Source organism: Panulirus ornatus, chromosome 23 (assembly GCF_036320965.1).
Source record: "Panulirus ornatus isolate Po-2019 chromosome 23, ASM3632096v1, whole genome shotgun sequence".
In the NCBI taxonomy this organism is placed as follows: Eukaryota; Metazoa; Arthropoda; class Malacostraca; order Decapoda; family Palinuridae; genus Panulirus; species Panulirus ornatus.
Window position 1 is genome coordinate 7,664,721 of NC_092246.1, and position 18,609 is coordinate 7,683,329.

General features: G+C 43.9%; 1 protein-coding gene across 1 annotated transcript in view; it reads left to right on the forward strand.

Annotated features, from left to right (window-relative positions):
- Positions 1–12,465, forward strand: part of LOC139756769 (probable 4-coumarate--CoA ligase 1) — a 35,570-nt gene extending 23,105 nt beyond the window's left edge. The window contains exons 7-12 of the mRNA XM_071676538.1: positions 623–777; positions 1,958–2,132; positions 2,659–2,828; positions 7,895–8,050; positions 9,625–9,773; positions 10,217–12,465. Of these exons, the coding sequence (XP_071532639.1) occupies positions 623–777; positions 1,958–2,132; positions 2,659–2,828; positions 7,895–8,050; positions 9,625–9,773; positions 10,217–10,340 (929 nt within the window). The 3' untranslated portion in view covers positions 10,341–12,465. The remainder of the gene's footprint in view (positions 1–622; positions 778–1,957; positions 2,133–2,658; positions 2,829–7,894; positions 8,051–9,624; positions 9,774–10,216) is intronic.
- Positions 12,466–18,609: the final 6,144 nt, after the last annotated feature.

The following is an 18,609-nucleotide window of genomic DNA, read 5'->3' on the forward strand; positions in this document are numbered from 1 at the left end:
ATTGTGTCTAAATCGCTATCTTTGCCCAAGCAGATTTTGAATAGATACTTATTAGCAGGGAATTGAATTACCCTAGTAGGACGTATCTGCGTTGTCTTGAACACAATGGATAGGAGTTCGAACGTGGAAGTGGGGGGGGGGGGGGACAATCAGGTTTTAGGAATTTAAGTCGTATGTCGGGCGGCATTTCGGTGGCATCAGTGTTCTGCTACTTGAATATGTGGGTGTGGGAGGCTCGGCGGTCCAGGGTAGGGAGAGTGGGTGAGAGTGAGAGTTTTCCAGAATGTTATCTAACCGGCGTCAGGTCACTGGTCGGGTCACCGGAGCTGTCTCCCACGGTAAGGACCAACGTGGGAGCTGTTATCCGCTTCTTACTTCTTCGTCTTCTGTCATCTTTCTTCCTTATTCTATCTTCTTTTTTCCGACTTCTATCTTCTTTTCTTCTTTCTTCTACCTTCTTCTTCTTCTTCTGTCTTCTGTCTTCTCTCTGCTTACGGCCTGGCGGTTAATCCTCCATGAGGTATCAGCAATCATTAAGCTAATTCACATTGTTCTTCCCACTCTTACGTGTATGCAAAAGAAAATTTGTACCTGTTCAGTTCACTCTCCTCTTCTTTTGCAGGGTCACACCAGGACACATTCCTGGGTTACCTTCCATTCTTCCACATATATGGGTCTGTGCTGATAATGCTGATGGGATTGGGCAAAGGTATCAAAATCGGTACTATACCCCACTTTGACCCCAACACCTTCGTCAATCTCATCGGTCAGCACAAGGTGAGTCCATACAGTGATAAGGTTCAGCAGTCTGCCCTGCCAAGGTTTAGCCCCCCCGACACTCGTCATTTTGTGCTATTTATCACTGCAAAAGGATCCTAAACTGAAGAATTTAACTCAACATTTACTCTGTTCTATCTTACAGATAATGGCTGGTGAGAGTTTAGGCTGTATCTTCACCACAGTAAATGTCGAAGCTCCATTCTTTCTCATGTCTTTTATTGAACAGTTTCTCCCACCTTCATAACCTTCCCTCCAAGTGTGAACCTAGAGGTACCATTGATCCTCCTCCTCTATTGTAAATTTCACAGAGCCTTCCATAGCAAAGCTCTGCTGCTTCCTGGCAACCGGACTCCATTTCCAAGTTTACGTCATCATAGAAATGGTTTGAGTTCTGTGTAAAGTTTCCATGATTGTGTCTCTTTCGATCTTGTTTCTTATCTGCTCTTTTTACTTCATCATTTGTCACATATCCAGACTGATGCATAATGTGGTCTTCTATGTGATATATTCTCAATACCTTTACTACTGTGTGTAGAAATATGTTTTAGTATTGATGGTGTTTCGATCCCTCTCATCCTAGTTTTTTATAGACATGCTGGTATCAGAGACTTTCTTGTACACGCACACACACACACACACACACACACACACACACACACACACACACACACACACACACACACACACACACACACACACCTTGAGAACTTATGCCTCCATACCAATCTGTCTCCACCAGGATCTAGATGTCCCCATCTGTCTATTTGTCGTTCAAATCTTCCATTATCAATACGCTATCATATCTGAGACATTCTACTGCATAATGTTCCATGTTGATTGTTCTTTTTCAATGTTATCATCGTGTATGTGTTCTGGATCATTACAGTTCTTCACTGGATTATATTACATGAACACTACGATGGACCTCTTTCCTGTGATTACTCTACCCATTGTGTCGTGTGTAACCATAATAAGGCAGGTCTAGTGACACCTCTTGAATTGATATTATGACCTTATACACGTCTATTGATTTGGATATTCTCACTGTTATCTGCTTCCCTTTTTGCCTCCATGTTCCCATTACTTCAGCCACTCTTACCTTGTGCTCTGGGCTTTTCAATGATCTTTATGAAGTTTTATTTTGAGATTCATCTCAACTCGCCTCTCCCACCTGCAGGTGCGGATTATACATACAGTCCCTACGGTGCTGAACTTCCTGGTTCATTCTCCATCAGCGACCCCTAAGTCCATGGCATCTGTTGACATCTGTATCTGCGGTGCTGCCCCAGTGCCCCCGACAACGGCTGTGGCTCTCAAGGAGAAAGTTAGAAAACCTTTGTTCTTCCAGGAAGGTAAGATAGATCGAGCAGACTTAAAAAAAAAAAAAAAAAGGGTCGTAATACATGGTAAACCTATTTACTTCATATGGGTACACAGTTGATCCCTTGTGGAGGAGTCAGTTGGTCGTGGTAGGAAAGGCCAGTAAGAAACCTGCTTGGGGTACATCCAGACTTATGATGGGACGATATTATTGGCATCTTCATATATATATATATATATATATATATATATATATATATATATATATATATATATATATATATATATATATATATATTATACGTAGTTGCCATTTCCCGCGTTGGCGAGACAGCGTTAAGAGCAGAGGATTGAGCCACAGAGGGAATATCCTCACTTGGCCCCCTTCTCTTGGAAAATTAAACATGAGAGAGGAGGATTTCCAGCTGTCTATTTCCATTATCTCATGTTGCTATTACCAATTATCTCATGTTGCTATTACCAATTATCTCATGTTGCTATTACCAATACTCTCATGTTGCCTTTACCATAACTGTAATGATATTTATTTCTGACTAGGTTTTGGGATGACAGAAATTCTCGTGACAAACATCACTCCTGTGGGCCAGGAGAAGGTCGGAAGCTGTGGTCCTGTGGTGTCCAACGTCCAAGCTAAAGTTGTTGACCTTACCACTGGGGATATGTTACCAGCCCACCAGGATGGCGAGATCTGTATGAAAACTCCCTCGGTAATGTTCGCGAAGATATGTCCTGTTGACTATCTCTTATTTAGTTTGTTTTGATGGTGCTCCTGTTCTCATGGTATGATATGAGATCAGTATGTTTTTGTGTGATGTCAAATGGTTGAGGCACTTCACTGGTAGTGCCTGTGTTTGATAATACATTTTTTGAAGTAATGTAATTGAGGTCAAAGTGGACGCAATTGGAAGCATATTTAAGGAGGAAGATGCCCTGTTTGGGGGTACCCCAAGTAAAGGTTTTAGCCTAACTGCTTTTTATGATAAGACACTGGCACAGAAGTTAAGGAAAACATAATAAGGAGCTTTGCCCATGACACTAGAGTAAGCAAAACGTTTGGATTAGAAACTGATGAAAATGTGATGTAAAAAGACTTGAGACACGATTTACACATTGGCAGAAGTGAAGTAAGTGGAAATTATGAGAGAAATTTTGAGAAAATAAGTTATGGAACAAGGAAAAATACGTTGGTTATACTGTATCTTATAAAGGCCCCAACAGAGAAAGTGATAGAAAGTGGAAGAAATATAAGACATTTGGTTGTCATAGATAAGAAACTAGGATTTCAGAAGAGCATGTTGAGAAAATAACACCAACAAGTGAAAATGATGAGTGGTATGATTCTGAGAACTGTCACTACTTTGGGAGAGAAGCCTATTGATGAGAAGGTAGAAGAAACCAAATTGATGACTTGTGTTGTAGTCTTCAACAAAACAAATGATAAACAAACAAACTAGAAAACTTGGAGTTACTTCACGAGCAAAATCAGTAGGATGGAACAAATACACTACCATAAAAGGGAGAAGGAACTGCAACTGTATCTACTAAAAAGAAGAGAGAAAATAGTATGTTAATGATACATTACTCTGTACACTTATCCCCTGCGTGTGACGAGGTTATGTTCCAGGAAAACTGTCACTTTAAACGTTCATCGTTACTTGAGCGACTGGAACATAGAAGAAAAGACGTTACGTTCCTGAGCAAAAAAATGTTTCTTATTCTTAAATGAGGAAAATGCATGACACACTTCAGCTCAAGAGCAACATACCACACTCTCTCATCTGGTGATTGAGATGATATTTCAGAAAAAAAAAAAAAAAAACACTAGAAAATGTGGTGATAAGGGCTGGAAGTGGTGACGGAGTGGAATGAGGTACAAGCATTTAAGGCTATTATAACGAACTTATACGAGGAGTTCAGTACAGGGAAGAGCCACAAAGCTAATACCCGTATGTGCTGACCTTCCACCACCACCATCATCATCATCTGACGTTTACATCACTTGTTGAACGAAACAAAATCTACTCTAACATTCTGCCTTTGTGTTGCCATCTACAACACATAACTCCTTGCTTTCTGCTCTTCCATCCTCCTTAATCACGCTCCCCTGATATCCCTACTCATTTTGCGTCCCTCACCTCCCGACTCATTTTGCTCCCCGTGCTCCTCACTTTTTGCTCCTCTTTCTCCTTACTCATTGCTCCCTCATCCTCCCAAGTCTTTCCTCCCCACCTTCCCCCATACTCATTACTTCCCTCACTCTCCCAACTCACTGTCCCCCACATCCTCGCTCCTCACTACTCCTTCCACATTCCTTACTTCCCATCCTCCAGCGCCTCCCACTCACTGCTCCACCAGCCTTCTTACTCTTTACTTCCCCCTTCTCCTCCTACTCACTCTTGCTAAGCTTCCCCACTCAGTGCTCCATTATCCTCCCTACACATTACTGTGGAGATGAGAACTTCATGGAATGTAATGGAGAGAAATTTGAGTATACGAGGATGTCTTGGGACAGCCATCGCTGTTGGAGTGCCTTTGACGTAAGGCCTCACTGGGAGGATATAAGGTGAAGCAAATGTCAAAGATGTAGAAGTCGTTATCAGTGAAGAACTTGAATTGGAAAGACAATGCTTCCAAGCCAGGTAATAAGTGGCTTGATGTTGAGAACATGCGCGACAAGAGACAGACACTGAATGATGAAAATGTTTAATATATATTTGAGAAGTAAACTTGAATACTGCAATGTTGTATGGTCGCCAGGAAAACGGATTGAATGAACAAGATAGAGAGAATAGAGAAATATTTCACAATAATTAAGATGATTAGATTTGATCATATGGATTACTATGGGGGAAGAGATGTATGATAATATACGTCTGGCAACAAATAATGAGAATCAAGAACAATGTTCTGAGCCAGAAAGCAACCAGGCAAGTACAATACACAGTCATGAAATCAGATGTAATGGTTGGAATTATACCACAAAGGAATGTCCATCGAGGAAGTTGAAGCAGTTATTTAATACATTATCAGGTGGTCGTAAGAAATTTAATTGGAGTGACCAAAAGAAACATTCAAAAGAAAATCAGACTCATGGTTGAAGACAGTCCTGAATAACTATGCTAGAGGAATAGCTTCTGTGAACATAGCACTTATACAACAGACAAGTGAGGGGACATGGTGATGTGGTCAAGAGAAATGTCATTTCATCATTGTACAAGCCAAGGAGGTGAGTGCAATGTATTGTCCCTGCCACCATGGCAAGATCTCATTATAGAGAGGTAAGTACACCTTCCTTCTTCACTGCTTCTTCATCCTTTTTACTCACACTGTTCCCCATTCTTCGTACTTACAGCTGCCCCACCCTTCCTACTCTCTGCTACCGTACACTTCATGCTCTTTGTCTCCCCACTTCTCTCGGTTACATCAGCATTTTTATCCACTACTCACCTTCCCAACAGTTCGCTCTTCCCCATCCCTCCCTACTCATTCTTCCCTCACCCGCCCTATTCACTCCCTTCCAACTCATTGTCCTCCCATCCTCCCTACATGCTGTTTCCTCACCCTCCCGAGGTTGTCATTGCTTGCTTATACTTTCGACTCGATGGTCCACCCTCTTGCCTCACTGCTTCCCCACCCTCCCCACTTATTATTGACCCCTTCCTCCCTGCTCATTGCTACCCTCTTTGCTTTCCAACTGACGACTCACTGCACCCATCATTTCTGCTCACTGCTCCCACACCCTCCCTAATCATTGCCCCTGACTGCTAGCCCACCCTCCCCACTCACTACTCCCCACCCTCCTTACTCACCTCATTACTCATTACTCATTATCTCTGCTTACTGCTCCTCTACCTTCCCTGCTCTCTGTCTTCCACCCTCCCTACTTACTGCTCCCACACCCTCCCAGCTCGTTGCTCCCATACCTGTCATACCCACTGTTTTCCCAACAGTGTCCACTCACTGATCCCCATCCTCTCAACCCACCACACACACACACACGCACACACACACTCATTGTTTCCTCACGTTCGCTCCATCGCTCTCGCAACACACTGCTCTACCACTCCTCCCTCATTCATTCCACTCCCTGCTCATTCATCATCTCCCATCACTAACATTCCACACCTCCTTACTGATCGCTCCTCATCCTCCATACTCACCTCTTCCCCCATCCCTCTCACTGACTGTTCACCTCACCATCACAAGTCACTGCTCCCCCCTAGTCATGACTGTCTCATCTGACCCACTCACTGGTTCCCTGCTCGTACAGTATACCAGTATCTACCTGTTAATCCCTATATAAACAATGCACACGATGTAAGCTGGTGAGTTGTGATGATCATTACGCCTACAGTCGTGGTTTATCCTGGCAAGCTTCAGTAAATATGGCTATGTCTGTTGTTTCTGTTGCTATACGTCATTGTGGATGTGTTTCAGGAGAGAGCATTCTTGCTCTCTTTTTTTGTAACTGTATTTATTAAGATTTATTTCTTACAAAAGTCCTACCCGAAGGGAAATGACTGGTGGTTGGACTGTTATAAACTACAGTCTAGGTCGTGTGTTTTTGTATGGCCAGTCACTACACACAAGTTCATGTGGGACATGACATCATCAACTGTACAAACATCTGTCTGTTTGAACACGTTCTTCTTGACATGATGATAACACAAGATAAATACATGCCACAAACATCATGTTATCACCAGTGATGCTTCTACAGACGCTGAGATGACAAATTGTGAAACTTCCACAGAGGCTGAGGTGATAATATGGAGTAAATTCTTGGGGATATAGTTGATTAGATTTACATATTTACCCTGACGTTAAATTTCAAATATATGTAGTAGGCAAATATATATATATATGGAAGGGTATTGATTGAGCATCAGATTGGGGAAGAGCAGTGTGGTTTCAGAAGTGGTAGAGGATGTGTGGATCAGGTGTTTGCTTTGAAGAATGTATGTGAGAAGTACTTAGAAATGGATTTGTATGTAGCATTTATGGATCTAGAGAAGGCATATGATAGAGTTGATAGAGATGCTCTGTGGAAGGTATTAGGAACATATGGTGTGGGAGGCAAGTTGCTAGAAGCCTCTTTCTTTTATACATCTCCCAGTCATTTGCACTGTTTCCCTGCAAAAATCGTCCAAACGCCTCTTTCTTCTCTTTCACTAACAATCTTACTTCTTCATCCCACCATTCACTACCCTTTCTAATCTGCCCACCTTCCACTGTTATAAGTGAGATATCACTGTTGTAAGTGAGGTATCGCTGTTGTAAGTGAGGTATCGCTGTTGTAAGTGAGGTATCGCTGTGATAAGTGAGGTATCACTGTTATAAGTGAGGTATCACTGTTGTAAGTGGGTTATCTATTATAAGTGAGGTGTCACTGTTATAAGTGAGGCATCACTGTTATAAGTGAGGCATCATTGCTATAAGTGGGATATCCCTGTTATAAGTGGGATATCCCTGTTGATGTTTGGTCACTTTAGGACGGGAACTTTTCTTGAACACAACTTGAGCTTCCATTGTTCTCCATGTGGATCCTGACGTTGCCAGTCAGTTTTCCTGCATTTGTAACTGACCCCAGATAAAATATTCTCATCACTACATAGGATTTCATCATACTTTTTCTTCCTCCTTCATCTTTCTCTTGTTTTCTTCATTCAGTCATGGTGTCTCCTCCTCTCGTCTTTGTTTGTACATAGGTTGACATTAATTTTGCTTCGTATCTCTCAGGATTGAAGGAGGTCTATACATATCATCCTCACAGATGATGACGGAATATTATAAGAATCCTGAGGCCACAGCACAGACTATTGATGATGAAGGTTGGCTTCACACTGGAGACGTTGGCCACTACGACGAAGAAGGATTCTTCACCATAGTGGATCGCACGAAGGACCTCATCAAGGTCAAAGCTTTACAGGTATTTTGGCTTCTCAAAGGAGTTTCTTGTTTTCTTTTTAAGAGCATTGAGTACCTTCATATATCGAGTTATTTCTTCTTCTTTTTCAAGAGCATTGAGTACTTTCATATCTCGAGTTATTTTTAGTTTTTCAAGAACAATGAGTACTTTCATATCTCAAGTTATTTGTGTTTTTTCTCCACAAATCTAAGATGGCTTGGTCACAGCCACCGTCAGAGTGGTCCATCTTGAGCTTTGCACCGGCTTGTGTTCCCATTTGCCACCAGCCTGTCCAAGTCTATGTCTGGGGCGTCTCGCAAAGAAAAAAAAAAAAAAAAAAAGGCAGTGGGCGAGCTTTCAAACATTTCGGCTGTTCACCAACATCTACACATATTTTTGGCCTTCCCTCCTGTGTATGTGCCCAGACCTTCCTCAAACTCGCTAGCAAACTTCGTTTTCAAATCTTTCGCAGACGTTTCATTGGCATTCAGCAATTCCTGTACATTAAGTATTGAATTGTTCCAATCAATTGAGAGTGTTTGTAACCAGCTCATCATCCGTTAGTTTCTCTTGTGATCTGGGCACCTTGTCACACAGACTCTTATAAACATGTTCATCAGTTATGGTAAAACTTTCACTCGTGTCTATCTCCAGATCTCCCCCTCTTGCCCTACGATATTTAGTCTACTTATAAATGGTTGAGAACTTCCCAGTTGTACTTATCTCTTGTTTCCACTACTTTATTATAGTACTGAACTGAATTGAAAATAATCCTCCATACCTTTCTCAATAAGATTATTCTTTTCTAATCCGTCTTCCTGGTTTTCTACGTTTTCCACTTGATACATTTTGCCTCTTCTTGGTGGTCCTCTTCTCCCTCTTAGTGGTCCTCCTCCCCCTCTAAGTGGTCCTCCTCCCGCTCTTAGTGGTCCTCCTCCCCCTCTTGGTGGTCTTCCTCCCCCTCTTAGTGGTCCTCTTCCCCTTCTTGGTGGTCCTCCTCCCCCTCTTAGTGGTCCTCCTCCCCTTCTTGGTGGTCTTCCTTCCCCTCTTGGTGGTCCTCCTTCTCCTCTTGGCTTGAAACTGCTACTTGGGAATACCCATCCACCTTTTTTTCCCCCACTTTTCAATAACTTCCATAAGTTCTCCACTCTGATATCACGCGGTTTACTCCTCGTTGCCAATTTTATGGGATATTTGCCATAGTATATCGGTCGGGGTAGTTCTAATCAAACACTTAATAGTTCAGAAAATAATTGCTTTACCCAGTTAGAATCTCTGGTTTATATGATGGTCGGTTGTACCAATATGTTTTGTAAACAGAACCCAGTTAGGCCATAGAGAAAAGCATTGCCTTCCCCGTGTAAGCTTTTGACGACTGCATAATTGACAAAAGAATTTCATACAATGGTCTGTTCATTTGTTAAAAATAACATCAACTGAATGGTTTAAGATGCCTAAAATGCGATGATTTGTGACAAGGAAGTTTGGGGGCCAAAGCTCTGTAGGTACCGCCATGTTTTCAATGCATCCTGTCATATGATTTACGAAGATTTTTTTTCTGATTGTGGTGTAAACATTTATTTATCCTCCTGAAGGTGTCGCCGTCGGAACTGGAAGACCTGATCTTGCAGCACCCGAAGGTGGTGGAGGTGTCTGTGGTGGGTGTGCCAGATGAGAGGATGGGAGAAGTGCCGCGGGCTTATGTCGTCCCTTCAGGTTCACTTAAAGAAGCGGATGTTGTCGAGTAAGTATATACAAACTGGCTCTTCATAAACAGTTGAGTCAGAATACCAGGTTCACCAGAAAGCTGGCTATTTTTCTTTCTTCGAAATTTTCCTTTCCTGATGATACACAAGTTTACCAGAACACCAGGTTAGTTTTTGGTCAGTCTGGCTATATATATATATATATATATATATATATATATATATATATATATATATATATATATATATATATATATATATATATATATATGTATAATCCAACCATATATCTCTCTTACTGAGTAAGTGGGAACTGATTGGGTGGGTAACACTCTCCCACTAAAGTAAGTACAGATGGTTTCTTTGTAGTGTTCATTGGAATCAATTTTCGTCACTGAACGTGGACAAACACTGGTAGGAGTGGCTTCACCTCTGGTTTCTTCATGCATGTTATCGTTTTTTTTTCCCTTCCCTCCCTAAGGTTTTTGGAGGAACGGGTAGCACCGCACAAGAAGCTGGCTGGTGGGGTTGTCTTTTTGAAGGAAATCCCCAAAAACAGCACAGGAAAACCACTCAAAAGGGAGCTGAGGAATATGGCGCTTTGATAAAGTCTCTACAGACGTGAGAGGCTGAAGGAGGAAGGTTGTAAAACTGCCAAGGTGGGTTCAGCAGAGAGTCATGTAACATCAAGGGATGATGATATGTAGAAGAGGGAAACTTTGATGTTCCACAGAGGACAAAGATAATGTAATTCCATTGAATAGGTTTATATCAATGGCAAAAATTAAGTTGTCTTTAAAAAGGAGGACTTTTCTCTATAGCTAAATTATGTATCGACATAGAAAAAGATTGTCTTCTGTAGCAAAGCATTTTGTTATATAGGCTACGTACTTGCAACTTATAATCTCTTTGATTGCACTGAGATCCCTTGATCACACTGGGTCACATTCGTGGATGGAGAGGGTATGTTCTTCCTCAACTTTCCATTGATGTAGACACGTGAGTCAGGTGACTTGGAACCTTAGACAAATGTCGTCCTTCAACCAAACCACAAGCAGTCAGTCACCTGGTTAGTCACCCATGCTTGGAAAAGGAAGAAGACAACTTATTTTTTTTTCTTTTTTTGCAAATTTTGTCCTGGATGTTTGTTTATCAGTAGACAATCTTCCCTTCGCCAAAATATATCACAAAATAGTAAGGACAAAATGATACATTAATCATAATTTTAGTCTGTCAGATTGGATGAATTTTATCTTTGATTCAAAAAAAAAAAGGGGGCTATATTTTTCTAATACTTCCTAATACATTTCATATAATTTCCAATGCTATATAATGAAATACTTTTGTACTGTATGATAGGTAGTCAAAGATACCCCCCTTTTCCTTTGTCTGTATCTACACGAAGTCATGTTGGATGTCCAACTTGACATAGAATGAAAAGTATTTCATTTCACATTATACGCAATGCCCAAGTCCACCAGACCTTACGTCACTACACTTTGACACGGGACACACACACACACACACACACACACACAAACACACGTGTTCTGTGAATAATTGGCTACAGTATAGCCATACGTAGGTCACCGTGTGTCACCTTGAGAACACAGGCGACCATTGTGTCAATAATGGCACACACCTGGGAACAGGGTGTCACAGACAAGCTCATACTGAGGTAATATTGGTGAGTCTTTTTACAAGCTCACGTGGATGTCCAAGAATTGATTTTGAATTTGACATGAACGTCAAAGATGATTTTGATAAGCCAGTAATAGATTTATTTTTATAATTGTATGCATTAGCCTTCAAGATTTACCATTTGAATCAAATTCAAAACTATGTTGAATGCCCAATTTTAACGATTTTTTTTTTATGAAAATTTCAATTTTCCTGGTTCAGAATGGTTTTTAGGTAACTTTCATGTCATATATAGTCTTAATAAAGAAATGATAATTTTGAAGGTGAAACATATCTAAATTTCTGAAATCATTCCAGATGTCAGAATTTTTGTTTAGTTCAAATATACAGAGGATTATGAAAGAAGGGGGGGGGGGGGGGAAGGAAGAATAGAGATGATGATTCAAATTAGATTTTATCAATATAAAAATCTTCATTTCAAATGAGATTTTGGTCATTATTTAATCACCATTTCAAATCAGATTTTATCGATATAAAAATCTTCATTTCAAATGAGATTTTGGTCATTATTTAATCACCATTTCAAATCAGATTTTATCGATATAAAAATCTTCATTTCAAATGAGATTTTGGTCATTATTTCATCACCATTTCAAATCAGATTTTAGCAATATAAAAATCTTCATTTCAAATGAGATTTTGGTCATTATTTAATCACCATTTCAAATCAGATTTTAGCAATATAAAAATCTTCATTTCAAATGAGATTTTGGTCATTATTTAATCACCATTTCAAATCAGATTTTATCAATATAAAAATCTTCATTTCAAATGAGATTTTGGTCATTATTTAATCACCATTTCAAATCAGATTTTAGCAATGTAAAAATTTACATTTCATAATTTTAACTTGGAACGTGATTTACCCTTTTTTTCACTTTAAAAGTTGTATTTTGAAGATCTAATATAAAAAAGAATTGTATTTTCATTAAAACTTAATTTTCATGTTTAGAATTATTATCTTCAAGCAATATGAATGTCGTATGTGATCCATATAAAGATGTTACTTTGATAAAGAAAAGAAAGAAATTTTGACTTTCATTCTTTCCTGACGTAAACTTTCAGGTCATTTCAGGGAGCAGCTTAATTACAAGCTGACGAGTCGTTCTGAAGGCAGCTTAGTTACAAGCTAGTAAGTCGATCTGAAGGCAGCTTAGATACAAGCTAACAATTCTTTCCGAAGGCAGGTTAGTTACAAGCTAACAAGTCACTCTGAAGGCAGCTTAGTTACAAGCTAGTAAGTCGATCTGAAGGCAGCTTAGATACAAGCTAACAATTCTTTCCGAAGGCAGCTTAGTTACAAGGTAACAAGTCGTTCTGAAGGCAGCTTAGTTACAAGCTAGTAAGTCGATCTGAAGACAGCTTAGATACAAGCTAACAAGTCTGAAGGCAGCTTAGTTACAAGCTAACAATTCACTCTGAAGGCAGCTTAGTTACAAGCTAGTAAGTCGATCTGAAGACAGCTTAGTTACAAGCTAACAATTCACTCTGAAGGCAGCTTAGATACAAGCTAGTAAGTCGATCTGAAGGCAGCTTAGATACAAGCTAACAGGTCATTCTGAAGGCAGCTTAGGTACAAGCTAACAAGTCGTTCTGAAGGCAGCTTAGATACAAGCTAACAAGCCGTTCAGGAGGCAGGTGGATTATAAGCTGAAAATGGTATGATGTTCACCACGTCAGAAACCATATGATGACTTCACACACATCCTTTTCGTGCCGGTAATATTACACCAGGGGATGAACAGGTTGCTGTACACCAGAGCTGTACTAGGCTTGGTTTTGCTTATTGCTTGTACACACACACACACACACACACACACACACACACACACACAAGGAAAGGCTAGTGGCCATGAAGTTGTCCACCTTAGAGAAGAAAAGAGTGAAGGGTGAGCGGAATCGAGTGACATTTACGCTAACTGGAAACTATACAAGAATTGAATAGTTTTTCTCAAGTTCTCAGTTCAAACTTTCAGGACATGATTTATTGATTTTCTTTTCAGTCATATACATTAGTGACCTTTTTTTTTTTTGTATGTTGAAGGCTCCGGTCATGAACGAAAGTCCACATCAAGGCAGGACCTTGATTGAAATATAGAGAGAATTATAAAAGAGAAACAAGAAGAGACAAGGGAAAATATTTACGAATTTTGGAGGGAGTGAAAAACCTCTTTTAAAATGCGCCAGGTCATTGTTATTGGGAAAGACATGAGAAGGTAGAGAGTTCCAGAGCTTCGAGATGTAGGGAAAGAAACAGTTATCACAGTGGCCCACCCTTGAGTTGCCAACGACCACACAATAATCACGCAAGTCAGTATCCTGCTCAGTATTGCGTGGTCTGGCTAGTTGGAGGCACACAAACACCCAGCTCTCGCTAGGAAAGACCAAAGTAATACCTATAGAAGAGGAGAAAGTGAACCAACATTTCGGCGTAGGGCAATGGTTCTCAACAGTTTCAAGTGGAAAGTCGGCCCCCCGGCACCCTTGTATCTTCGCCTGCACAGTAAACACCGAGTCAGCAACCAACATAGCGGGGATACTGAGCATTATCGACAGCAAACCGGCTTTAGAGGTCTTCCTGGACCACAGTGTTAAAAGCCTTCGCGCTAGCCAGTACGCTGGCGATATTTGAGACCCCAGCTGAAAAGGGAGTCCATGGGAGGCTCATCGGATGGATCCAGGATTACCTAACGCACCGTCAAGAACGAGTACGATTCCAAGGCGTCGCCTCGTCATACAAGCCCCTCGAAAATGGCACCCCACAAAGAGGTATCCTCAGCTCTAGCACTCTTCCACGTCCTGATGGAGAACTTAGTGAAGCTCCCTTTCAGGCCTGTGGTTGAGCTCCTCTGCTACGCCGATGATCTCCAGCCAGGGCGCATGAGATTCGCCAACGCCCAACGCGCACTCAAGCTGCTTGAAAAAGAGTGTAGCAGACTGGGCCTTCAGATCAACCTTACCAAAACAAGAGCGATGGCCCTCTCCTCCACGAGGCCAGACAGGCTGCTCTCCATCCAGGGAACGCCGGTAACCTGGGGCCGACCGACACCCACCAGTGTCTTGGAGTTGGGGCGCAGCTTCAGGTATCTCCGACAAAGAACAAAAAAACAGAGGAAACATCATGAGGTCGCTGACTAGCCCAGCCGCTGGGGCTAACATGGAGGTGCTCAATACCTACTACATCGCCGCCATCAGATCGCTGGTAGACCACTGTGCTCCAACACTCACTGGCCTGAGGAATAGATGACTAGGTGACCAACATGGAGGACATCCAAAATGATGCACTCAGCACCATGCTGGGAGCTCCCGTGTAGACCAGGATCTGCAACAGCTGCGACTTTAGCTAAGATCTACAGGTCACACAAACCCCTCAACCACGAAGGCCAAATTTGGAACTCCTTCCACTTAGACCACAAGGTACGAGGAACCTCCTGGACGCACGAAGCGGCTAATGCCATCCAAGCCTTTCAAGCGGCACCATCCACACTGGAGGCGGAGGATACACCACACTGGAGGCGGAGGATACACCACACTGGAGGCGGAGGATACACCACACTGGAGGCGGAGGATACACCACACTGGAGGCGGAGGATACACCACACTGGAGGCGGAGGATACACCACACTGGAGGCGGAGGATACACCACACTGGAGGCGGAGGATACACCACACTGGAGGCGGAGGATACACCACACTGGAGGCGGAGGATACACCACACTGGAGGCGGAGGATACACCACACTGGAGGCGGAGGATACACCACACTGGAGGCGGAGGATACACCACACTGGAGGCGGAGGATACACCACACTGGAGGCGGAGGATACACCACACTGGAGGCGGAGGATACACCACACTGGAGGCGGAGGATACACCACACTGGAGGCGGAGGATACACCACACTGGAGGCGGAGGATACACCACACTGGAGGCGGAGGATACACCACACTGGAGGCGGAGGATACACCACACTGGAGGCGGAGGATACACCACACTGGAGGCGGAGGATACACCACACTGGAGGCGGAGGATACACCACACTGGAGGCGGAGGATACACCACACTGGAGGCGGAGGATACACCACACTGGAGGCGGAGGATACACCACACTGGAGGCGGAGGATACACCACACTGGAGGCGGAGGATACACCACACTGGAGGCGGAGGATACACCACACTGGAGGCGGAGGATACACCACACTGGAGGCGGAGGATACACCACACTGGAGGCGGAGGATACACCACACTGAAGGCGGAGGATATACCACACTGGAGGCGGAGGATACACCACACTGGAGGCGGAGGATACACCACACTGAAGGCGGAGGATATACCACACTGGAGGCGGAGGATACACCACACTGGAGGCGGAGGATACACCACACTAGAGGCGGAGGATACACCACACTAGAGGCGGAGGATACACCACACTAGAGGCGGAGGATACACCACACTGGAGGCGGAGGATACACCACACCACCGGTACATTTACCGCCTCCATGGGATCCTCCACCAGCCATCTTCGCAGTCACACCTTTGGGAGACAAGAAGTCCAGCCCTCAGCGGCAAGACCTGAGAAGACCGGCTTTGAGAGCCATGGCCACCTGCTGAAGCTCTACCATACTTCACAGACGGCTCAGTAGACCAGACAGATCAGGGAAGGTTTACCCCGGACGCTTCACATGCCCTGGTTCAGTCCACTGACAGCACGTCGACCCCGGTATACCACATCGTATATACATACATCCGCCTGCAGGAGGTTACACCGTGAGTGGAAAGCCACCTCTGATGATGCTGTATCACTGGAAGTTGTACAGTCTGGACAAAGTTCTCACTGCAACTAGGAGCAGCGCAACCTTGGCCGCTCGAGTCTCTGAAAGACGACTTGACGTGATTTATGAAGAGGAAAAATACATTTGATCTCTGTTCCGGGGAACCCTTCAATGCAGCAGGTCCGTACATGAATGACATAACACCTCACATCAAGCTGCTCCAACCCCTCCTGAGGTCGTGTGGTCACTGAGCCAGCTACGTGAGCGGCGGGGGTGGTGGTGTGGGCTGGACGATGGTCGGGCCGGGATTGGCGGCCGATCATCTCGGGCTCATCGGCCACCCTGGTTTGTGTACACCGTCGCCATGGTTACCGTAGTTGACTTCACGACCGCCAGGGGGATTTGATGTTCTTCGGGGATTCGCATGATTCACCTGCCATGGTACTTTTTGGCCCGTATTGTCCATTGTCTTACAGGCGATTATGTCACGGGTGAGTGAAAAGAATGCGGAGGTGTGGAGAAATCAGCTGTTGCAAGTTGATGTTGCCAGCTGCCGGCAGTGAGAGGAGAGCTTCCATGAAGCTTGCTTGGCGATAACATACACGAGTGTTTGGTGGAAAACTTACGACCATAACGAACGTACAGGTTAGTGCTACTCCTACACCTCCATACATCATCCTCGGCTCGTGTATACAGGCCACGTCACACATACCCCAAGTTGTCTGCCTCTGTATGTATGCTAAGGTAAATGGTATGCACTAGCGTACGCAATAATACCCACTATATATATATATATATATACATATATATATATATATATATATATATATATATATATATATATATATATATATATATATATATATATATATATATATATATATATTTGTGGTGACCATACGATTAATGTTAATGTCAAAGACTAGCTGTGTTGGATCAAGACAGCCTACGATGAAACACGTCTTGAGGTCACCCTAAGACAACACTTCGAAGTTATGTTTTCATAACCCTCTGCCTGGGTGACCACAGGTCCCTGGGTGACCCCCAAGGTCAATGTTTACTTAGTGATGATGAAAATGTGACACATGAATGATGGGAAACTGGTTGTGGTGGACAGTAGATGGTTGTTTGGTCTCTGGAGCTTGTCAACTACCACGAGGGTCGTTAAGGCCGTTAACTAACCACCAGGGTCGTTAGATACCGTCATCATCAAGCTACACCCACCAGCCACAAGATCTCAAACGCCTTCTTCATGGTCTTTAGGATAATCTTTGAGACCAGACACACTCTCACAGTGTCTGCCTGCCGCCCGTGCACTGTGTGTGGTGCCGGGGCCTGCCACACTCGTATGCCGGGGTAGAACATGACGTTATCACGTAAGGCTAACGGCCCAGCGACTCACGCCCTGCTGAGGTGCCACTTGCCATCACCCTCAGCACTCGGAGGACGCCGCTCCGTCACATTGGTCTGTGTCTCAGCGTCCTCACAGGTCACCAGAGACGGACCCGTCACATTGGTCTGTGTCTCAGCGTCCTCACAGGTCACCAGAGACGGACCCAGTCCACACCCCCGCCCGTCCAGGGTATCAGGTCGGCTGGTGCGACATCACGGTTCACGTGTGCTCCTGATCGTGTTGCATCGGCGTCGGAACGCCCCGTTGCGTCGACGGATGACGACGTCGGGATGTCCGTTGCATCGACGGATGACGAGGTTGGAACGCCCCGTTGCATCGACGGATGACGATGTCTGGACGCCCCGTTGCATCGACGGATGACGACGTCGGAACGCCCGTTGCGTCGACGGATGACGAAGTTGGAACGCCCCGTTGCATCGACGGATGACGACGTCGGAATGTACGTTGCATCGACGGATGACGATGTCGGGACGCCCCATTGCGTCGACGGATGACGACGTCTGCACGTCCTGTTGCATCGACGGATGACGACGTCGGAACGCCCCGTTGCAGCCAGACGAGGCTGCAGCAATTACTGGAGGATCGGGTCTGAGGGTGGGTGATAACACTTGGCGTTACTGGAGGATCAGGTGTGAGGGTGGGTGATAACACTTGGCGTTACTGGAGGATCAGGTGTGAGGGTGGGGTGATAACACTTGGCGTCACGCGTGTGTAAGGTTGGTTGGCTTTAAGGCTGAAGTGTTGGAGGAATGTTGGAAAAATGATGTAGAGGTACAGGTGAAGTGTTGGAGGGGTAAAGTGCTGGAGGGACCCTGGTGAGGTGTTGTAGGGGTACAGGTGAAGTGTTGGAGGGATGCTGGTGAAGTGTTGTAGGGGTACAAGTGAAGTGTTGAAGGGATGCTGCTAAAGTGTTGTAGGGGTACTGGTGAAGTGTTGGAGGGATGCTGGTGAAGTGTTGTAGAGGTACAAGTGAAGTGTTGAGGGATGC